The 23972-nt window shown below is 27.8% G+C and overlaps 10 protein-coding genes across 10 annotated transcripts; 5 read left to right on the top strand and 5 right to left on the bottom strand. All coding sequences in view use genetic code 12, as the record gives it.

Moving 5' to 3' along the window:
* Positions 1–597: 597 nt before the first annotated feature.
* Positions 598–1608, top strand: VRG4 (GDP-mannose transporter; the record flags this gene model as incomplete). The annotated part of the gene is made up of 1 exon (XM_051756605.1): positions 598–1608. One exon carries the CDS (start codon positions 598–600, stop codon positions 1606–1608), a length of 1011 nt encoding a protein of 336 aa, XP_051615651.1.
* A 338-nt stretch (positions 1609–1946) lies between these two features.
* On the top strand, positions 1947–4847 carry KGF55_001973 (importin-alpha export receptor; the record flags this gene model as incomplete). Its single annotated transcript, XM_051756604.1, has 1 exon — positions 1947–4847. One exon carries the CDS (start codon positions 1947–1949, stop codon positions 4845–4847), a length of 2901 nt encoding a protein of 966 aa, XP_051615650.1.
* Positions 4848–4980: 133 nt separating this feature from the next.
* Positions 4981–6012, bottom strand: HAP2 (Hap2p; the record flags this gene model as incomplete). Its single annotated transcript, XM_051756603.1, has 1 exon — positions 4981–6012. One exon carries the CDS (start codon positions 6010–6012, stop codon positions 4981–4983), a length of 1032 nt encoding a protein of 343 aa, XP_051615649.1.
* An 878-nt stretch (positions 6013–6890) lies between these two features.
* KGF55_001971 (uncharacterized protein) lies at positions 6891–7160 on the top strand (the record flags this gene model as incomplete). Its single annotated transcript, XM_051756602.1, has 1 exon — positions 6891–7160. One exon carries the CDS (start codon positions 6891–6893, stop codon positions 7158–7160), a length of 270 nt encoding a protein of 89 aa, XP_051615648.1.
* A 571-nt stretch (positions 7161–7731) lies between these two features.
* Positions 7732–8334, bottom strand: KGF55_001970 (uncharacterized protein; the record flags this gene model as incomplete). The annotated part of the gene is made up of 1 exon (XM_051756601.1): positions 7732–8334. The coding sequence occupies one exon, from the start codon at positions 8332–8334 to the stop codon at positions 7732–7734; it is 603 nt and encodes a 200-aa protein (XP_051615647.1).
* An 862-nt stretch (positions 8335–9196) lies between these two features.
* Positions 9197–16648, bottom strand: FAB1 (1-phosphatidylinositol-3-phosphate 5-kinase; the record flags this gene model as incomplete). The annotated part of the gene is made up of 1 exon (XM_051756600.1): positions 9197–16648. One exon carries the CDS (start codon positions 16646–16648, stop codon positions 9197–9199), a length of 7452 nt encoding a protein of 2483 aa, XP_051615646.1.
* Positions 16649–17290: 642 nt separating this feature from the next.
* On the top strand, positions 17291–18493 carry RXT3 (Rxt3p; the record flags this gene model as incomplete). Its single annotated transcript, XM_051756599.1, has 1 exon — positions 17291–18493. One exon carries the CDS (start codon positions 17291–17293, stop codon positions 18491–18493), a length of 1203 nt encoding a protein of 400 aa, XP_051615645.1.
* Positions 18494–19455: 962 nt separating this feature from the next.
* KGF55_001967 (uncharacterized protein) lies at positions 19456–19683 on the bottom strand (the record flags this gene model as incomplete). Its single annotated transcript, XM_051756598.1, has 1 exon — positions 19456–19683. One exon carries the CDS (start codon positions 19681–19683, stop codon positions 19456–19458), a length of 228 nt encoding a protein of 75 aa, XP_051615644.1.
* Positions 19684–21501: 1818 nt separating this feature from the next.
* KGF55_001966 (uncharacterized protein) lies at positions 21502–22824 on the top strand (the record flags this gene model as incomplete). The annotated part of the gene is made up of 1 exon (XM_051756596.1): positions 21502–22824. One exon carries the CDS (start codon positions 21502–21504, stop codon positions 22822–22824), a length of 1323 nt encoding a protein of 440 aa, XP_051615643.1.
* Positions 22825–23398: 574 nt separating this feature from the next.
* Positions 23399–23887, bottom strand: KGF55_001965 (uncharacterized protein; the record flags this gene model as incomplete). Its single annotated transcript, XM_051756595.1, has 1 exon — positions 23399–23887. The coding sequence occupies one exon, from the start codon at positions 23885–23887 to the stop codon at positions 23399–23401; it is 489 nt and encodes a 162-aa protein (XP_051615642.1).
* Positions 23888–23972: the final 85 nt, after the last annotated feature.

Genomic DNA, 23972 nt, shown 5'->3' with positions numbered 1-23972 from the left:
TATTATTTTATCAAAGCCTAAAATAAACTATTACTAGTTACAAAACAATAAAGCTTGATGATTCTAACGAGACAGATTGATGCTATCAACAACTATGCTCTCTATTGCCTTAAAATCATTACAATTACTTATAAAATTCAGAATAAACACGTTATAAATTTAAGTTAAGTTATATTACATTCCATGTGTTTGTATTTATTATTAATAGTAATCACAATAACAATAACAATACAAATAAACAAAATAAAATAAACACGTATCAGAGCTACCATTTGCTAATGTTGGTGATTTTTTGATTATCAAAATTTTTTATTTTTTTACATTTCATTTTAATTTCGTAGTTTATTTCTCATTTCTTTTCTTAATAACTACAACTAAGTTATTTAGCAAATAATTCTTTTATCAATCAATATAGATTACAATAACAGGAAATAAACAAGTTTGCTTTTTTTTCACCGAGAGAGGAGCTAGTGTATGGGAATTATACTGTTTTATTTAATTGGACAATCTATATATTTAATTAAAAGGAAATTTTTCAACAACAACAATAACAATAACAACAACAACTACAACAACTATATAAATAAATATTCAAAAATGGAAAAAGGAAATACACCGGCTTCAAGTCATTCATTGGCTAATTCAATTTCAAATTCAGGACCAATATCAATAGTTGCATATTGTTTATCATCAATTTTAATGACAATTACAAATAAATATGTTGTTTCTGGTTTTAATTTTAATTTAAATTTTTTATTATTAGCTATTCAATCAATTGTTTGTATAATAACTATTGGAACTTTAAAAAGTTTAGGTATTATAAATTATAGACCTTTTAATAAAGATGAAGCTAAAAAATGGTCACCTATAGCATTTTTATTAGTTGGTATGATTTATACTTCATCAAAAGCTTTACAATTTTTATCAATTCCTGTTTATACAATTTTTAAAAATTTAACAATTATTTTAATTGCTTATGGTGAAGTTATTTGGTTTGGTGGTAAAGTTACTACAATGGCTTTAAGTTCATTTTTATTAATGGTTTTTTCATCAGTTATTGCTTATTATGGTGATAATGCTGATGTTAAAACTGCTGATGATGAATTTTCTTTATATTTAGGTTATTTTTGGATGTTAACAAATTGTTTTGCTTCTGCTGCTTTTGTTTTAATTATGAGAAAAAGAATTAAATTAACAAATTTTAAAGATTTTGATACAATGTATTATAATAATCTTTTATCAATTCCAATTTTATTAATTTTAACATTTGTTTTTGAAAATTGGTCACCAGAAAATTTAGAAAAAAATTTCCCTGCTGATAATAGAGCTGCTGTTATTATTGCAATGATTATTTCTGGTGCTTCATCTGTTGGTATTAGTTACTGTTCAGCTTGGTGTGTTAGAGTTACTTCATCAACTACTTATTCAATGGTTGGTGCATTAAATAAATTACCAATTGCTTTATCAGGATTAGTTTTCTTTGCTGCAGCTGTTAATTTTTGGTCAGTTTCTTCAATTTTTGTTGGGTTTATAGCTGGTTTAGTATATGCTGTTGCTAAACAAAAACAACAAAAAGAATCTCAAACTTTACCAACTACTAATAAGTAAAACCACGAAGGTATTGAGTGTTTAAAAAAAAGAGTAGAGATAGAGATTTGAAAAGTGAAAAAAGATAATTATTATTGTGTGACTTTTATAATAGTTTACAATATAGAAGGATCTTTTATTTATAGACTGTTATAAGTACTTTCTAATGATCTCTTCATGTTCAATTTGTTGACTTGTTGATGCCTAGTTTTAATAATTTTTGTATGGCGAAACCTTTGAAAAAAAAAGATCGAGATCAGATAAAAAAGAAAACAAACATCTTTTCATTTCATTCTTTTTTTTCAAATCGATTTTACAACCAAACTTTTACAACACAACAACAAACAACCTTCCACAACATGTCCAATTCATTGGAAGTAATACCAAAGATACTAGAACAATCATTAACACCACAATTCTCAAATCAAGCAGAAAAAGAATTAAGATCAATTGAAAATGAATCAGGATTTTCAATAAATTTATTACATATTATAGCATCAACTAATTTATCATTATCGATAAGATTAGCAGGAGCTCTTTATTTTAAAAATCTTATAAAAAGAAAATGGGTAAATGAAGATGGTAATTATTTATTACCAATTCAAGATGTTGAAAAAATTAAATATGAAATTATTGATATAATGATAAAATTACCAAATCAATTACAAATACAAATTGGAGAATCAATAACTTTAATTGCAGAAAGTGATTTCCCACATAAATGGCCTAATTTAATAGAAATTTTAGTTGGGAAATTATCATTAACTGATTTTATAAATAATAAAGCTATTTTATTAGTATCTCATTCAATTTTTAAAAAATGGAGACCATTATTTAGATCTGATGAATTATTTTTAGAAATTAAATCAGTATTAGAAGTATTTGTTGAACCATTTTTAAAATTATTTATTGAATTAGATCAATTAATTACCGATCTGAAAGATAATGAAGCTCAATTAATAATATATTTTGAAAATTTATTATTATTAATACAAATTTATTATGATTTTAATTGTCAAGATATTCCTGAATTTTTTGAAGATCATATGAATGAATTAATGGGTATTGTTCATAAATATTTAATTTATGACAATAAATTATTAATTAAAACAGGAGAAGATGAAGAAGTTGAAATATTAATAAAAGTTAAAACTTCAATAATTGAATTATTATCATTATATGTCACAAGATATGCAGATGTATTTGAACCATTAATACAAACATTTATAACATCAGTATGGGAATTAATAAATAATTTTGTAACAAAACAACCAAAATTTGATTTATTAGTAGTTAAAGCATTACAATTTTTAACATCAATTATAAAAATACCTACATATCAATCACTTTTCCAAAGTGAACAATCAGTTAATGAAATAATAGAGAAAATCATATTACCTAATATAAAATTAAGACAAATTGATGAAGAAACTTTTGAAGAAGAACCTATATTATTTGTTAGATCTGATTTAGAAGGATCAGATTTTGATTCAAGAAGGAAAAGTGCAACAGATTTTTTAAGAGAATTAAAAGAATTAAATAGTGAATTACTTACAACAACAGTAATGAAATATGTTAATGAATTTTTAAGTCATTCTAATAATGATTGGAAAAATAAAGATACTGCAATTTATTTATTTAGTTCATTAGCAACAAAAGGAAGTGTAACTAATGTTGGTGTTACATCAACAAATGTTTTAGTTGATGTTGTTAAATTTTTTTCAGATAATGTTGCTCATGATTTACAATCATCAGATGTTCATCCTATTTTACAAGTTGATTCAATAAAATATATTTTCACTTTTAGAAATCAATTAACAAAAGATCAATTGACAGCAACGATACCGTTATTAATAGATCATTTAAGTCCATCATCAAATGTTGTAGTTTATACATATTCAGCAATTACAATTGAAAAATTATTTTCAATGACTAATTTTAGTCAAGGTCATCAACCAGTTTTTAAAAAACAAGATATAGAACCATTTGTTACACCTTTATTAACAAATTTATTTAATTTAATTTTAAAAAATAGAGATTCACCAGAAAAATTAGCAGAAAATGAATTTCTTATAAAATGTATAATGAGAATTTTAAATACATGTGAAGATTTATTTACAGAAAGAATTACAATAATTGAACAATTATTACAAATTTTAAAAATTATAGCAAAAAATCCATCAAATCCTAAATTTTCTCATTATATATTTGAATCATTAGGTTTATTAATTAAATATGGAGTTATACAAGATCCAAAAAATATTAATATTTATATAGAACATATTATACCTGGATTATTAAATATTTTAAGTGAAGATGTTCAAGAATTTGTTCCTTATACATTTCAAATTTTAGCATTTTTATTAGAAAATTATCCAAAATCTCAAGGATTACCAGAAACTTATAAAACTTTAATTCAACCATTAATGTCACCTGCAGTTTGGCAATTTAGAGGTAATATTCCTGGTATAACAAGATTATTAATTTCAATATTAGAACATGATCCAAATTATTTTGTTGAATCAAATCATTTAACTCCAATTTTAGGAGTTTTTCAAAATCTTTTAGCAAGTAAAGCAAATGATTCTTATGGTTTTAATTTAATACAAAGTATATTATTAAATGTTCCATTACAATCATTACAACCATATTTAAATAATATTGCAAGAATAATTTTAACAAGATTACAAAAATCAAGAACTGATAAATTTGTTAAAAGATTTGTTGTATTTTTATTTATATTAACTACATCAAAATTAAGTAATAATAAATTTAATAATACTGATGCTGTTAGTGGAGGAGATTTTATAATCCAATTAATTGATTCAGTTCAACAAGGTTTATTTCAACAAATTTATACATCATTTATATTACCTACTTCATCAGTTTTAGCAAATTTACAAGATAAAAAAATTGTAAATATTGGAATAAGTTTATTATTAAAAAATCAAAATTTTATAAATCATTATTCAAATTTAATTAAACCAACAATTGAAACATTAGAAAAAAATTTACAATCATATGAAGGAATAGTTAAATCAACATCTTCAACTGCAGCAATAACATCTTCAAATTCATCATCATTAATGATTCAAACACATAATAATATTAATGAACTAGATTCAGACATTTCTTCATTTGGATCTCAATTTTCAAAAGTTATATCTATAACTCAACCTCCATTTGATCCAATTTCTCAAATTGATAATAATAATTTTGAAGCTATTAAATCAACTATTATATCAAACATTCCTCATTAATATTTTCTTTTATTACATGGTCTTTTACCGTGAGAAAAAAAAGAAATAAGTTAGCAATAATGTATTAAATTATAAGTCATTAAATTCATAACATTAAATTATTCTCTACATCAATTATGTATCACACAACAATTCATGTTTCAGCTTCAGATTTAGAACTTTGCTCTACAGGAATTATCTCCGGCAAATCAAATTTATTTAAATTTATTGATTGTTGATCATTCGATTGTTCAATTGAATTCCCATTGATTACTTCTCCGTTTTTAACTTCTTCTTCATTTGTCACTTCACTTATTCCATTAACAACATTGACATTCTCCGTATTACTATTATCAACATTACTTTCATTTTTATCATCATTACTCGTCCCCACTTTAGATTCATTTTCATTTTCATTTCCATTTCCATTTAATTTTTTAGCTACTTCTTCTTCTTTATTTTTCTTTTCTAATTCAGCAATTTCACTAGCAGTTAAAAATCTACCACCTTGACCTCTTGGTCTTCTCATTGCATGTTTATGTCTTGATTCATGTAAATAAGGTTTTCTAATTCTTGCAATTTTTAAATTTTCTTCAAGTTTTGCTCTTGCTATTCTTCTTTTTAATATTCGATGATATTGTTTAGCATTCACGTAAAAGGGTTGCTCTACCGGTCCTGCAGGATCTGTTGCTGTTGCTTGGTCCGTGCCATTAATAGAGTTTAGTTGATCATCTAATTGTGGCTGTTGTTGCTGCTGTTGTTGTTGTTGGTCTAGTATTCCATCATGTTGTTGATATTGAGGTGTGGCAGTCAATTGTCCATCTACTTCATGAGGTTGTTGTTGATGAAGATGATTAATATTAGTTGGTTCGTTTTGCAAATGAGATTCAGTGTCTTGTTGATTTATATTTATCTGATGAGTTTGCTGTTGTGGATCGAATTGTGAAGGTATATTGTTATTATTTTGTTGTTGACGTTGTTGATATTCCAAGTTGTCAAAATATGAAGACGTAGTACTTGAAGTGGGTGAATTGTCTATCGATTGATGATAAAAATTAGGTTGTGTTTGATGAGGTAGTTGAGGAACACGTTGTACCGTTACTTCTTGTTGCTGTTGTTGATTTGAGTTTGATTGATGGTTATTGTTATTCGTATCATAAAACGTTGAGGATTGTAACGACGTCATATTAATGATAGTTTGTTTGAGTAAAACAACTTTGCTTGAAACGGTTTATAATTTAAATATTAAGTAACTTGATAGTAAGTCTGATCTAGTAGCAGTACGATTCACGTCTTAAATAGAGTTTAAAATTTATTAATATTGAAAAATTTTTGTGACTTTAATGTTTCTATTATTTGAGTTTTTTTGTTACTTATTTAAAATCCCGTTATAATGCGAATCGGATATTTAATAATTTAGAGGGAAAAGTCTAGACAACAAATCCATGAATAAGAGAATTGTTTTTCTATAGTAACAAGCGCTCATAATGGTAAAACACACTTATGTGAGAATAGTTCAATTTGCTGGATGGTGTCTGAGAAGTTGAATGAAAAAGTGATTCTGAGACAAGATTTTAAAGATTAATTAGATAATTTTCTGGGGAAATTGGTAGCCAAACCCTTCAAAAGTTTCAAATTTGCAACCATAATTTGGAAGATGAATAATGGTCTTCACTTACTTCACTCACTACCACTGGAGGTCACAGCGTCATGAACCAATTAAAAATCCAGCTTTGCGACCAAAAGTTCTATTGAAATGACTCGACCATACCATGTCTTCAATCAAACAGATTTACAATTTCCATATGTTGGTTTACAACGTTGCATTTAAAGTAACTTCACCGACAGGCTCTAGCGGCTGTTAAGTCTCAAGAACCTTTAGTCTTATAGAGTTTTAAGTCTCTCGTAGTTTTCAAAATTTTGGTGTTAATGCTTATACATTTACATTTACATTATGTTTCATATTATTATGGAAAAAAAAATATTAGTAAAAAGCAATTACGCTTTTATCATATTTTGAAGCAGTCATCAATTAACAAACCAACGACGTATAATCATTATCAAATGTCAGCAGATTGTGAACAAGATCTATCCCAGACTTGTAAAGCTAAAGCATGTGCAATTCAAGATTGTTTACAAAGAAATGGATATAATGAATCAAAATGTACAAAATATATCGATGAATTGTACAAATGTTGTAAAGAATTTTATGAAGAAAATGGACCTGATGCCAAAAGTGTTTGTTGTCCGAAATTTCCATTATTACAACGAAAATTGGAGCAACGATCTTTAGGACGAATAGATGCAGAATTGATTAGACAAGGCAGAGGGTGACGTAAATACATCAAATTTCAATTTTAATATGACAAGTCCACACTGGAGTATCACGAACGTTCTCAGATTCCCCAAAAGAACCTCCACTGATTAAAGATGATGTTAACATTCAAAATGTATGTTTAGAACCGCGTAGTCAATTCATTACAATAGAATAAACACGACAAACAAAGGCTGGTAAAAACAGTCAATCTATGGCTATACCCGAGCACGAAATAATGATGATCTTATGCATCATTAAGTTGATATGTGGAAGAAATACATAAAAACCGTGACTCTAATGGGTGCCACTAATTAAAGACATTGTATATAGAGAAAAGAAAAGTATGTGAAAACCTGTTTTAAAATTTTTCAAATCAAATTGTAAAATTATTTTGCATCTCGTAATGTCGCATGGATTTGTGTCAAAAAAATAAACACGACATCTTCTATATACTTTGAGTGGCTATATGAACTTACTGGATTATATTGATCCTTCAATTACTTTTACGTATTTTATCATACTCCATAGCATCTGGAATATAAGGTTTATAGTCTATCATGTGTTAGTAAAGTTGTTTTAATTTAATTTTCAAAAATCTTTAAACATACCAGACGAATCGTCTAACCATAGATATTGACCACTTATATTTTTCATAGAATTATCAGCTTTTACGTTACTTTCAAATTCTTTCACAGCTTCATCCAATTCAACAGGTTTTACTCCGGAATCAAGTAATTGTTTTCTCAACATTGCAATATGTAAACCCATTTTAAAATTTCGTTTTGCTATCTCTTTCCTTTCTTGTAATAATGCTAAATCTTTTCTCTTTCTTTCCTTTTGATAATTCAATTGTTGAACTTGCAATGCTTTCAAATTTATTGCATTCGTTTCCGTATGTAGCTTTTCAATCTTAATTCTTTCTGTATAATTATCAATTGCTATGTATGCAAGGGCAAACATTGCAAGTAATGCCGTTATTTCTCGTATTGAACTTTCATGATGCGAGCCTTGGTGTTGCAGTGACGATGGTGGAGTAGATTGTTGTGATTGAGGTTGGTGTGTTTGAGGCTGATACTGTCGATAGTCACTCTGTTGATTATATGTTTGTGGTATCTCACCAGATCCAAAATGTGAGGGAGGGTTACTAGTATTCAAATATCGTCTTAGGTTCAACAACAATCTGTTTCTCATAGAATTATTGATTATCTTTGGTTGAATGATGTAGGGTCCAACTTGAGAGCGGAATAATTGTCTGGTCCATTAATAAATTGAGAGAACGCGCGCATTTTACGGACTTGTCACTAAACATAGAGCCAACTTAAAACATCAACAACTCACACACGTAGAAGTACATAGTTTTGAACATCATCAAACACCTATAATTAGATTATGTTATCATCATCTATATTAATCATTTCACTTTTGATAGTCAATTCCAATCAAAAGATGCGGAACCTTGACAGTTCTGTTTATTATTATTTATTATTATTTATTCGTACGTGATGGATCTTATAGTGAACTTGCTTATAAAATGGTAGCGTCACCATATTGTGATTGATTATCCAGTAGAAAATAAGAATTTAGAAATTTAATAGATCGCCAAATTCAACTTCAACAAAAACAGAAGATCCAGTTCAAAGGGATTTCAAGGAAATGAAAACTTTACTTCAACCTATGGTTATTGCTTTTGACTTTTAATCTGGAGTAATTCTTGTGACTTTAAAATGATGTCTTTGATAAAGATCAAAAAACAGATAATTGGTTGGAGATGAGAAATATCAAAAGGTTAAAGAGAATAATAAAAAGGAGGCACAGTTTTATCAGAATGCGTATATATTCAGTGGTGAACTAATTGGTCGATGCTTTTGATACTAGTGTCGTAAAGTTCCTTACTAAATATGTATGCATTATGATGATCAGATTCTACACCAAGAGTTAGATTGTTAATTTGTTTTACTAATATTGAGATTTCACGTGTATCGTATAGTAGCACGTAGAAGAAACTAGTATTTAAAAGTATTGGAGATTGTATTATTTCTTAAAAATTTCCACATTATTTACCTTCGTACCAAATATCAGGGACTTCCAATATATACCTCTCCATAGCTTCTCTAAATCTGATTCTATATTGTTTCGGAGTTACAATTGTTGGATCTTTACCTTTTTTATTACCTCCAACACCCAATAAATTATTACCCTTGACCCAATTCTCGACTTTTTTATCCCATGTAAAAGTTCTTAACCAGTCAATTATACCAATATACAATTTTTTCAGCATATCATCAATTCCAATAACTAACGAATAATCCATAACATCCATTGCTGAAAGAAACGAAGTATCATTAAACAAGCAACCACGTAATAATTTTTTCAGCTGTTCTTTTACAAATACAGGTGATTCGTAAATGTATTCAATCATATTTTCATCTAATAATACTTCATTTTCTTGACCAGTTTGTTGTACATGTCTATTTCTCATCGAACCTTTCAAATCGAATATTCTTGTAGTCTTATGATTATAAAATAAATTTTCCATGATCAAAAAATCCATTTTAAAAATTTTCCCATTGCTGGCCTTGATTTCAACTTGATAAAATCCGAATATTTTGGCTATAGCTGTCGTTAATGTATAAAACATCGATTGATTAATATATTTGAAATAAAATGGAGCTATCGATACAAATGATTCTAATTCGCTCTTGCTTAGCTCTTTGACGATATACCTATTATCCAAAGTTTTCAAAAAACTTGAACCACTTTTACCACCACTTGATTGCCATTTGATACATCTACTCAAAGATTGAATGAAATTATCGTTCACTCCACAAATCTCTCTCAAAGCTTCAAATTGTTCACTATAAAATATTTTGCATGATAAATTAGTTTGTCCGTCAAAAAATTGATATTTTAAATGATTGGATTTTTTCTTATTCAATATAAATTCAACTTGATTCTGTTTAGTACCATCTTTGTTGGAGCTTCTCTTGGTTTTGAATTTCCTTTCAATTTTACTAAATTGTTGAGCTTTTTTCTCATTGCTTGAACTTAAACCGAAAGAAAATTCTTTTCTAAGATTCTCTTGTTGTTTATCCTGATCTGATTTTGAGTTTCCAGCATCATCTGTTTTGTCGTCATCTTCATCTGTATCCTCAGTTTCTATTTCTTCAACTACTTGATTTAAGTTTCTTGAATTATTCTTCTTTAATGGTCCTGCACGTGTCGCATTAGCATCTGATTTGACTCTCGTAGACGAAGATGTGTATGTATTTTCCGATTCGTTCCCACTACCAGTAGTGGATGATAAGTCATTACTTTTAACAAATGAAGTTTTGATTTTTTGTTTATAATCGTTGGAACTTAAACAAAAAGCAACTAGTGAACTTGGTTCGTCTTCTCTAACTACAACGTCGGAATCTGCAAATGTGTGTTCGTGTGCTTCTAGTGGATAAGCTAATGGATCCCATAATGTAGCAGATCTGTCAGCCCAGAAGTTTGTTAACGATTTCAACAATGATTGTTTTTCAGGAATATCTAATTGCTTCGCAGTTCCAATATCGGAAACGTTCTTCTCTTCCAGCGGAGGTAAATCCCCTTCCATTGATTTCCTTGGTTCTACGTTGGTAGTACTCTTATTTTCCGTTTGAGGAATTTGTGATCCACCAACAACATCTTCAATTTTATTATAAATTTCAACAATCGGTTTACTATCAAGTATAGGTTGTGCTTTGAGTTTAGATTTCTTTTTCAATTCAAGCTCTCTCTGTTTTGAAAATTCTAATGAAATTTGATCATAGTACATCTTGTCAAAAAAGTTTGCTAAATGAATGACTTTGTTCTGAGACGGTATAACTGTATTTATTGACTTCAATGAACTATCTGATCCTCTATGACTCAATGGAATTATTTCCGTTGAAGAAGTGTTACCACTATGAGCAACATCATTAGCACTTTGTTCCCATTTATGAATTCTATCTGAAATTTTTGAATTTTGTTCGTACAATGAACTAGCTGGAAACATTTTTGACTCTACCGATGAATCAGAATGTCTTGCTTCTGACAGTTCCCTTGGTTTACGTGGAACAAATTCTGGAAGTTCGAGTAGTTTCTGATTTTCATTCGTCTCCGCTTCATCATCGTCTTTAGTTGCAGTTACATCTTCAGCAATCGGTCCATTTTGCTCTTCACCATTTTGCTCATCTATATTTTCCTCAGTGTCACATATGTCCTGATCTAATTTTTTCTCTTTGTGATCCTCCTCAGCTTCATCTGAGTTTTCCTTGTCATCAACATATTTGTCCATTAAAAACTTTCGTAAGTGGAATTGAGTAATTTTCTTCACTTCATTTTCACTTGGTAAATACTTTTTTTCAAATTCTTGAAACTCATTATCCCAAGATATTCCTAGCTTTTGCAAATCCTTGTACATCACATTCAAAGATAAGTAATTGGTAACTTTAGTATCCTCATAAATGCTTTGTAATTTTTGATGAATTTGTTTGGAGTCATTTTCTAATTTCTCTTTCAACTCTCCAATTCTTTTATTTCCGTCCTTTGCTTTGACAAAAGTATCTAATTTAACTCTATTTAATCTTTTCATAATTGAATTAAAAAATGATTGAGATTTTAGTTTGAGAGCTCTGAATGATTCTAATTTCAAATCAATGTCAATGTCAGAAATAAACTCTAATTGCTTCTTAGGTACTATAATTTCATAAGTATCAATTTTTGAATATTCCAATCTTATGACTAAATCATTAAATGCAAAACATTTGACATATGATTTGAAAAAATCATGCTGACAACCACCATGGGTATCTTGTCCATAAAAAATCAATTCAAAATATTTACCAATCGACATATAATAGGTATCATCACTCATAGCCATGATTGGGGTTATGTAATTACATTCTTTGCAATAACTCCACATTACTCTTTGATTTTTTCCCTGATATTCATCACCATGAGAACTATTAAATCTAATATCGTATTTTTCAGTTATTAAATCTACTTTAGCATTACCATGAACATAATTTTTATAATGATCCAATAATAATTCTCCACATTCATTACATGTTTTTTGACTATCATAAAATACTTGATCCAAAAATAGCCCCAAACATTTATCATTTTCGGTATAATAATCAACAACTACTATATTTGGTCCAGTACATGGTGTTGCATGTTTTATTGAAATAATTGAATGTAAAAGATGAATATTTCGATGAAAAATTGGGTATAATTGATATGAGGTGTATTTTAAACAATTGGACCAAATACGAGATCGTAGTTGAAAATCTGATAGTAGGAAATTTAAATAATTTGCACTTGAGCATTTCATTATTCTTAACAAATCAACTTCTTTTGATGGTAAATCATCCACTTCATAAGTTATTTTTAATTGATCTTTCCATGCGGGATTTAGTTTATCCACTGTAGAAACATTTCTAATGATTGAATTGATTTTGTAATAATTGAAATATTTGACGTATGCTTCAATGACATTCACTAAAGGAGTTGGAAGATTGAATTGAACACATGGAGATGAACTAATCTTTCTCGTGTTGAAAGAGTTCAAAAAATCAATAACTTCGTTGCGATCTAATTTTGGTTCTATCAATTGCCATTGATCATCACTTTGTATAGCCTCAGTTTTGTTATTGATTTCAACCAATTCTTTTCCTTTTGCTGCTTTTATTGATGTTAAAAGCATATTACTAAATAAACTTTTTTCAAATCTTGCATTTAAATATCCAGTCATTAATGTTTCCGCAGAATACTTAATACTTTCCAATAATTCTTCATTACCACCTCTTAAAGAAATTGTAAAACCCATTTGTTTATTTGTTCCAGTGAAGAAAGTAAAAGTTTTAATTTTATTTCCATATTTAAATCTTCTAACTTTAAATTCATCACATACACCTAAATTGCCTTTCTTGAAAAATAAATCATTAACAGATTGAAAAATATCGGCATTAGTATATCTCGATATACGTTCAATCACTTGAGGTTTAACATTGGAAATGGTAGCAATGCCGGCATCTTCTAATAATTTCTCAGCTAAACCACAAACAGTATCTCCTACAACAACAACGTCAGGTTCTAAAGAAACCAATTTCGATACCAAATTCGTGATATACACTGATTGTTGTGCATGGATGATTCTTAAGCTTATAAATTGTTCTTTTTGTTTCAAATATTCAATTGGAAACATAAGTAATGCAATTCTTGGAGTTTTTATTTCAGAAGCCATTTTTTTAGAGTCAACGTCATTCGTCATAAATAATCCATTAATTACTTCAGTTTGATCAATCGTACCACCTAAAATTTTCTTTATCTTCACATATTGACGAATGTCTAAAGTGTCAGTAACTTTTATATCATTAATTGATTGTAAAACATCTGTAAGTACATTCACCCAATCATCAAAATTTTCCGTTACATTACAATCATGCAAAGATTGTTTAAGCAAATCGTTGAAATGATCATTATAAAGATTATTTTGATTAGCCGCAGGTTTCACTAGATTTTCATCATATTTCACTAAACTGTTTGAGTGTTGGTAAGAAAAATAGTCCATATCATTGTCATTATTATTGCTTTGTTTAGCATCTAATGCAGTACTTGTAGATATCCTTGGTCCAATTGGTGACAATTCCGAATCTGATGGACCAGACTCTTCACTATTAATCTCTGAATCTATTTCAGCTTCATTTTTCGTAATAGCAGTTGTTAAATTTGATCTTGTTGGTCTTTCAGGTACAGGTGAAGAAGGTGATGAAATTGTTGATAAATTTGTGCCTATCGTATGATTTCTTGGAGTTGGTGATTCTAAACTAGGTAGTCTATAAATGTTTTGAGTTAATATCAGAACATTTCTAGTTGCTTTACTTTGTCTTCTAGACCTCATACGTTGTAAAGAAGCATTTGCTCTCGCTTTTGATCTTAATGTCTCCGGTCTTGCTGCTGAATTTGTAAAACCTACATTATTTCCCATAAACATATTTGGATTTTGAGTAGTTGCACCTCTAGAATCCAGAAATTTTGTTTTGATAGATGGAAATTCTCCTAATGTAGGAACTGTTAGTGTTGAATTATATAAACGACTTGCATTTGATCCAATTGGTGTTGATGAATAATAATTTTTATCATTAAGGGAAGAATATAATGACATCGCTCTTTCATCTTCTTCGTCACTTTGATCAAAATGTCTGCCTCTAGATTCATTGACATTTTCATTCTCACTATCTGTAGTTGAGCTTGAATCTTCAACATCAGCTTCGTCATCCTCGATTCCATGATTTGTAAATGGTTCGTTTTGACTTCGTCTTTTCTCCGACGCAGATCTTAATTTAAATGATGGCTTTCTAGACATATAATTATTGTAAAAGGAGTTTATATTTTCAAAACTATGATTAATTGTGAGATCTTGTTTGTTACCACCTGATGAACTAGTATTTAATTTTCTCGAGGATCCAAATGTATGAATTTGATTTAAATGATGATTAATTGGAGTCACAGGTACTACTGACCCATGATTAGATTGTGGCAAATTTCTATGTGCTAAAGTATCCACTTTAAAGCTTGAACTATATTTATTAATAGGATGTCTCATGAGATTACCATTACTTATTGAATTTCTAGTTATTGGGATTTCAACAGACTCACCAGCTCTAGTTGTTGGAATTGCCATACGAGGTGCTTGTTTTGGATTAGATTTAATTGATTCATCTGGATAAATAAAGTGTGTATTATCACGGGATGGTGAATCACTGATTGAACCATGCTCACTTGGTTTTGAATTTATTGATTCTGGGAGATTATTATTATTTGCATGAGAGCTAGTTGACATTGATCTAATTTTCGAAAGGGGATGATTGGGTACCAATAGATCTTCATTTTTGGATTTATCTTCAATTGCTTCTTCATTTTCATCATCTGATTCTGATCCTGAAGAATCATCACTTAAATAAATAATAACATCACTATAACATGGTTTACAAACTCTAAGTTTATCATTATAAGGCTTTTTAACAACAACATTATTTCTTTCATCTTGATGTTGAGTATATGAAATAAACATTGTACAATCTGAACAAAAAATCTGACCACAAAATCTACAATGATGTTTTCTTCTAAATGCAGTAAAAGGTTTAAAACAATTTAAACAATCTGAAACAAATGTATCATTCATCCAATATTTCTTGGGTATTCCACCATTTTTTAATGGATTCGCTGATATCTTTTTTGGTTTCTTTTTCTTTCGCCTAGTTCCAACAATTGATGATGCAGATGATGTTACGACATTGAGGTTTTGATTAATTATGGTTTTAGCATTATCCAAAAATAAGGTTGAAAAATTTGAAGATTTTTTTTTAATTGCATTATGGTCTTTATCTTGAATTGCTTGAAAAGATGATACAGTAGGTGATGCACCTAATGTGGAAGATATTATTGATTTTCTCTTGGAGCTGACTCGAATTGGTGATGGTCTAGATATTGATTCACCATAAAGCGATGCCAAATCATATTGTAGCTGATGAGTATTATTACCCTTCAAAGGTAAATCACCATCATCCTTGGATATTTGAGATGAAGCTTCTGTGTTAGTGTGATGTACTGTGTCCAGATCTGATGCTGAATCATCCGAAAGTTCAATATCATTCGGTAGATTATTGAAAATTGTTGAAATTTTGCTAGTTAAAGATTTACCTCTTTGTGGTTCAGTTTTCTTTTTATTTTGAGTTGAATTTTCACTTGTCAGTTCATATGGATCTACTGTAGCTTGTGCATTCACATTAATCACAGAACTTGTAGCACTTGGAATTGATGATTGAATTTTTGGAAATTGTAATGTAGACAATCTGAGAGATCTATGATCTGATGAAACTTTTGGTTGATCTTCTGATGTTGATTTTCGAACTTTATTCACACTCATAGATGACAGTACAACCAGTGAATTATCTTGATTTAATTTTGGTTGTTGTTCCAGGCTTTTTGATTTGTGAATTTCTGTAATGGGATCTATCTTATTTTGACTAGAAAATGAGTCCTTCTTTTGTTCAACATGATCATGATTAGCTAAACTTCTGACTGTTGATACAATTGACTTTTTATCACCTTCAAACTTTGATGCATTTAAGTGAATAGGTAATTCATGATTCCCTCCTTCTTCCAAATCATTTGTTATGTCTATATTATGATTAGATTTCACATCATCATCAGCATGAATAGATGATTGTTTAGGGGAATAATTTTGAACTAAATTAGTGGCATTTGTAGTGACTTTTCTTAAAGTTTTCGAAATTAAACCAGATATTGAATTATCATTATGATTTTCTGGGTCTGCTATAGTTGGAAATGATACAAAATCAGCATTATCACCCACTTTATTAGTAGTTGATTCATCATCACTATTATTTGAGCTTATCGGATGAATTTGAATTGATGGTGCTAATGTATTTGAATTATGCCTTAGACTAGTTGTAGACTTCTTTTTAGTTGCCATTGGAAGATATTGCAATTAGGACTATCAGCTATTCATCGATTTTGGTGAAAGTTGTTGATTTGTGTGGTTTTTCAATTAGATCCTAGATATTCACGTATTCCACACTAAATACTGATAATAATAACAAAAACAATATACTTTTGACGTGAGTGGCGCTACCAAAATAGCTTTTTTACCCCAGATCTATACAAAAAGAGATAAAAAATCAGCTTTTTCTAAGTGAATCTCAGTGTTGAGTTTAATTCACTAAATAAAAGCAAAACAGTCAGTATCAGGCCTTTAATGAGAGAAGTTGAGGAAATTGTTTCACTATCTTTGATAAGAATTTCTTCTGTGGCAGGTGGTAGCAGAATTTCAAGTCTATGAATTTCAAATCCGAGAAACTGAAATGGTCATCTTACGATTCGGAGCATCTTATAAAGTTCGGTTAAACTAAATCAAAACCACACCTAGCTTCAAATCAATCTTATCGAACAATTTATTCAAGCAATCAATTCGATATATACAAAGGGAACATCGAAATTGAAAGCTCACAATTTTGATAAGGAAACAAATTTATAGATATTCGGACTTTGATAAACATCAGACCAAAAAGTTTAAAAGGTCCAAATTTAAAGTAATGCAAATATAACAACTAACGTCATGAGTAAGTCAATTGAATCAACAACACCGGAGATACAACTGCAGTCCCACATAGAATCTAAAGCAACACATCACCCTACTCCACATCATCATCATCATCTACATCATATACATCATACTCAACATAAACATCCAACAACCCCACACCATCATCATCATATTGTACATCATCATCATCATCCTCCACATCAACATCACAATCATAATCATAATCATAACCATAACCACAAAGATGAATCAAAACCAAATGAAAATACCGAATCAATGGTAAATCATACCACAAAATTATCAAATACGCGACATATACCCAAGCTAAATATGGAACCAATAGAATCAATAATTAAAGAATTATTTCCTTATAGAAAGTTTTTAGGAACTATTATATATAATCCAACAACAACATGGGAAACATTACAAACATCATCATTATATGGAATAAGTAAACCATTACAACAAAGATTTAAAGAAATTAAAAAAAATTATAAAAAAAGATTAAGCTACAATAAAAGACGAAATTTAAATTTTACAACAAGATATATTCCAATTATACCACCATTACCAAAAGAATATATAAATAGTATAATAGAAATTAAAATTCCATTTAGATATATAATAGAATTTAAACAAGATTTATATAATGGTTTATTAAAAAGAGAAATTTGGGGAGGAGCAAGTGGTATATATACTGATGATTCAAATATTTTACAAGTTTTATTACATTTAGGATTTTTTAATGATACAATAGATTTAAGTACATGGAATAAAAAATGGCTGAAAAAGGATATTATTAAACCTATATATTTTGAAAATTTTGAAAACTTTAAAATTAAAAATCATAAAAGAAGAAAAATTAATGAAAATGATGGACGTAAAGATGAAATTAAAGAAAATACTGAAAATAGAGAAACAAAACATGATATTCAAAATATAGATGATAAAGTATATGGAGATTTATCAATTGAAATATTATTATTACCTCCATTACCTTCATATCATGGTTTTTTCAATAATGGTATAAATTCAAGATCTTGGAATTTAAATCAAAATTCAAATGATTTTCATAATGGTTTAAGTTTTGCCGTGTATAATATAAAATGGGATAAAAGAAATTCTTATTTACAAAATAAATTAATTTATAATCAAATACAAGCAGAAGATGAAGAAGACGAAGAAGAAGATGATGATGATGATGATGAATTTTGAATTTGAATCATGATGTATATAATGAGATGTTTGTAATTGATAGATTAATGAATGTGGAATGACCCTATGTTTGATAACCTGTGGTCATGGTTTAAAAACTATGAGATAATTTGAATATTTCGTTACGCAATTCTCAACCAACATAATGATTTATAATTCCATGGAATATGAGGTCAAATAAGGCTCGTACATAAACTTTCAAGTACAAGAACTTTAATTGCATCTAGCTGATGTTTATTCCAAACGTGAAAGTAAATTTTCCCGACCGATAATAGAGTTATGAAAAAAGGCAATTCACATTTCATAAAAAGTATGGTTTATTGTAAAAACTAAACATTCCAGAACAAAATTTTAAGCTTGAGGCAAAACTTCAAAAAAAAACGAGCATCATTTCAACTATTGAACACTTTTTCAAACTCACATTAATAATTATTTTAATTTAAAATCAGGGTCTATACCATGAAATGGCATAACACGTTTCTGATAAAGATACTTTAATTCTTCCATATTTAATTGTGAAACTATCAACCTTCCTTCATATAAATCAATACATATAGCTTTGCTTTCAATATCACTAACATTAAAGGTTACATTCATATCACTTAATTTGTTAATCATCTTGTTGTCAAAGAAGATACTATGTGAGTCCGATTACAATAAGTAAAACTAAAATTTTGGGATTATACTTTGTTTTTATATTCTACAAAATTTAAGGAAAGTTTACCTGTTAAACTTCTTCTTCCCTTATTTTACTTTTTTTTACCTAAACATGAAAAAAAAGTAGTTCAATACTAGAATAGATGATAGAGTTACTACAAAACACAATTCACATTTCATAAAAAAGTATGATTTATTGTTGAAACTAAACATTTGGAAATAAAATTTCTAGCCTGAAGTGAAGTATCAAAGAATTGTTATACCTATTATATCCTTTAATTAAGATATCAAAAACACATTAATAATCAATTTTGATTAAAATTGAGATCTCTTAGTTTACGAATCTGAATATCACCATCATAATAAAGATCCTTTAATTCATCAGCACTTAATTGTGTTATTATCAATTTTTCTTCAAATAATTCAATACATAATGCTTTGCTATTAAAACCACTAACTTTTAAATTAATATTCATATCACTTAATTTTTTATCCACTTTGTTATCCTCTTTGTTATCCACTTGATTAACCATTTTGTTCTATGATACACTTCCAGTACGATTACAACAAGTATAGTTGAGATTTAGAATTTTAGAATATACTCCTGCTTTTATATTAGACAAAGATTAAAAAAAGTTTATGTGTTGTGACTAACATGTCTTTTTGTTTTACTTTATTAAGAAATGGTATTGAATTGGACTTATTTCAAGCTTTTTCAAGTTGGCTGCAAAATTAAATTTTTGAAAACTTAAAACAAATTTAAATTGAGCTCAATTGGTAGACAAGTAAAATCTCAGTACTTTTCCTATATTTTCTTCGTTTCTGCATCTTAGCTTGTTAGTGTTTGGGGATGAATTGATTCGAATTTTGTATTACTGTAAAATATCTGATAAAACTAAATTGAATAACCACATAATCTAAAAATATTGTTCAAACATGTTGTTTCAAATCAAAAAAACACGAATTAGGAATACAAGTGCTCCATTTGTTGTTAAGTGAGTAGTCCCTTCAACTAACAACCATTTTTGAGGGTAAGAATGGTTTTGGCGTCAACTCTTTTAGTATCATATAACTTGTTGTAAAAGTTTCTCAATCAATATTTTGTTATAAAAATGTTTCACCCCACATTATTATTATTACTTAATTAAGATTATTAATTTTATTAAGTAGTCATACATTATTATTATTATTATAAAATATTATAAAATATTATAATAAGATCGAGACCAAATGAATCACGTGTAAAAGTATTATTGATTGATGGGTAAGAGGGGAATAGTAAATGTAAAGCTATCTGAATGCTACTCTATCAATAAGCTGGACCGTATTAAATGTCTAATCATATACGAATTTGTGTATTATGTATATTAATGTGAAATTAATTTAGAAATTATATCATCAAAAATTCACCATCTAATCAGATCCAATCAAATAAAACTTCAAAATATGTGTAATTGTAGATTTTGCTCCTATGGTTGTGAATGAATTTTCTAGGATCACACTGGCTATACTCATAAAAGGAAGATCAACCCAACTAAATTGTATTGATAAAACGGTTTGGATTATGAAACAATGTTCATAATTTCATATACCGCCTTATCCCTAAATTTTAAAAGTTTTGTTGGTTGGCTAGTTTTTAATTCGATTTCTCGTTTTACTCTCAAACGCTCTCGACCTAAAAGACAAAAGAATTGGAGCGAGAAATTGAGGAGAATTGATTAATTTCGTTGTAGATTAATACGATAACAGTAACAAAGAGATACAAAAAAAAAAGAAATTTAAATATGCATCACAAGACGATTATTTTAGTCTTTAGTTTTTAGTCTTAGTATCAGTAGTATATATATATAATCATATATTAATCACCTCTTTATTAATTTCAAATTTTTGGCAACCATCTTTTACAACCAGCATATCATATATCTTTCAGGTCTATATCGGATAATTAGTATAAAGATACAGATTATCATAATCATCATTTAGTTCTTTCAGTTAGTCTTTGATATACTAAAATAATATATCTTTTTTTCTTGACTTTTTAATAATAATATTAATAATAAGTTAGTTATTCATAATCTTGGGTTAATACGGAGGATAAGGAGAAATTTAAAATTAAAGACAAATTTAACTATTCAATTCATTTTCTAATTCATTTACTACACTTAAAGACCTACATCAGTCACTTTACTCATTAATCAACTAATTCATCAACTTAACTGACATTTTCATTCATTATTCATTCATTCTTAATATTTGTGTTATCATTACTACAATAAATTTTTTTTTTTTCTCAAATTAATATACATAATATCATTCAAATTTTTTACATTTTTACAATTTTTATTTAATCTATGTCAAGTGAAGTTCATAGTATAAACGAATATTATAAACCAAAATCAAATTCAAATTCAAATTCAAATTCAACTTTATCAAAATTAAGAAAAGCTCAATCAACTCCAAAACTACGATTAATAAATAATAATACAGCTAATACTACTACAAAGGAAATAAAGAGTAGTACTAGTAATAATAATCTACAATCTCACAATCATCATCATTTTAATCCATTAAAGAAGAAGAAAAGAAATACTCCAATAACTTCTTATCAAACAGTAATAGACTCACAAGTTTCTTCAACAAATTCAAAAAATTATTCAACTTCAAATAAACCATTACCTGCATCACCAACGTCACCAACTTCACCAACTACATCATCAAGTTTTTTCAAAAAAATATCAAACGAATGGAATTCATTTTTGAAAAAAATAAGATCAATATCAGAAGAAGTATTTGATGTTGATGATTTAATTGAAGAATTATTTGTTGATTCAGATTCTGATAATAATTTAAATTCTTCATATACTTCTATAGATAAATTTATGAAATCAACTAATAACAATAATAATTCAACAGAAGAAAGATTTTTACAAGATTATAAAAAATTTAAAAATTTAGATAATATGTATTCATATTACAATCAATCACCACCTTCTCAACAAGCTCAACAAACTAATCAACCACAAAGTGGATCAAATGATGTAGGCAGTTCAACCACAGTTGTATCTGATCAACAAAGTAGTTTCAATATAAGATCAACATTACAAGATGTAATACGACATCATCAAAATCAATTTAATTCAAATTATTTAAATTTAGATAGTATATCATCAGATTCAGATTCAATAAATGATTTAGAAAGAGAATCAGATGGAGAAGAAAATGATACTGGTGGTGAAGATGATGAAGATTTAATTACTGCAACTGGTTCATCTAATGATGATATACAATTCAATGATATTGATTTTACTATATTAAGAACAGAATTTGAAACAATGTTAGCATCACAATCATCATCAACTTCACAACAATCCCCATCACAAATTGATAAAAATTTCATATCAAATAATTCAATAAATCAAATAAACGTAGGAACAACATTATGGAATTATAGAAGATCAAAATGGTTAATTTCAAATAAATCCAACACAGAAATTAAAAAAAGAATTGTTAAAAATTCAATAAATAATAAAATTCCCAAGGATCAATATTATAAATTATATTTGTTGTTAATTGATAAAAATAAATCTTTAAAATCTAATAAATTTATTAATTTAAAAGAATTGATTAAATTAATTCATATTGGTTGGATTACTGAAAAAAGATGGGAACAATAAGTTTCAAAACTAATGTTTAATAAGTAATATTTTTGTAATTTTGGCATTTGATAATTATACATTTTGGTAATTATGTAGTTTAATGAAATAATGTTATGGGTCTGAATTATATTTTTGCAATTTTCTTCATGATCTCTATTTGGAAAATCTTCAACTTTGGTACTTTTCTAAATTCGCATCGTAGTAAACTTATTAATTTTATCAAAACCTAGTTAAATAATTCTCATTATGTGAAATTTTATACTTTATGAGTGAAAACTTTTGGGAAGTAGAGGATTTGACCTATTGAAACAGATCTCAACGATCGAATTGGTATAATCTTCGTTGTTCTAAAACACGTTATTGAAAAACTTTTTTCACAGTGGATTTTCCATTTCATCGATGTGACCACCTATATTTGTTTGACGATAAATTATAATCAAGACTCAATGGATGAATCAAAATGCACTAGATAAAAAACTAACAATTTCTTTTCCCAATGGTAGTTGTACCTTCACGCTCTGATTATAAATAAACTGATCCTTTTTAACATTAAATTTAAACAATTAGTGAAGTTAATGAAAATTTTAATTTATCAACTTTGAGCTCTACCCACTGATTTTCTTCCATCAATCAATTTTAAAGTATTTTCAAAAATTCTTAAATTTAAATCAATAATTTCACATCTTTTTTGTAAATTTAAATCTTCTTTTGAATCAATATTATCATTCTTTTTATCGATTGTTTCTTTCTCAAATTGATTATATTTTTTAAATTCAAAATCACAACGATTTATAAACTTCTCTAATTTATTTTTAACTTTAATTAATTCATAAAAATTTAAAGAAATATCATTATTTAATTGATTTAAAATTTGTTTATCTAATTGTAATATTGTTGTAAATTTATCAATTAAAGTTGATGATTCACTTGATGAATTTATTGTAAGGAATTGATTTAATAAAAAATTTAATATTTTTGTATATTCTTGGGATTTTCTAAGATTTTCTTGTTGATTTAGCTTAGCTTCATTTAATAATGTTGTATGTGATGGTTTGGTGTTTTGTTGTTGTGATGTTGACATTTTGATAACTATTTCGAGGTACTTGTTGTAAAACAAATCAAGAATTAGCTCCCATAAACGTTAATCAGACTAGATTTGAGTAGTT

This window comes from Candida pseudojiufengensis, assembly GCF_024610245.1.
Source record: "Candida pseudojiufengensis strain CBS 10847 chromosome Unknown scaffold8, whole genome shotgun sequence".
NCBI classification, from domain to species: Eukaryota; Fungi; Ascomycota; class Pichiomycetes; order Serinales; family Debaryomycetaceae; genus Lodderomyces; species Lodderomyces pseudojiufengensis.
Note: the sequence above shows the minus strand (reverse complement) of the source record. Positions and strands in the feature narration are given on the sequence as shown.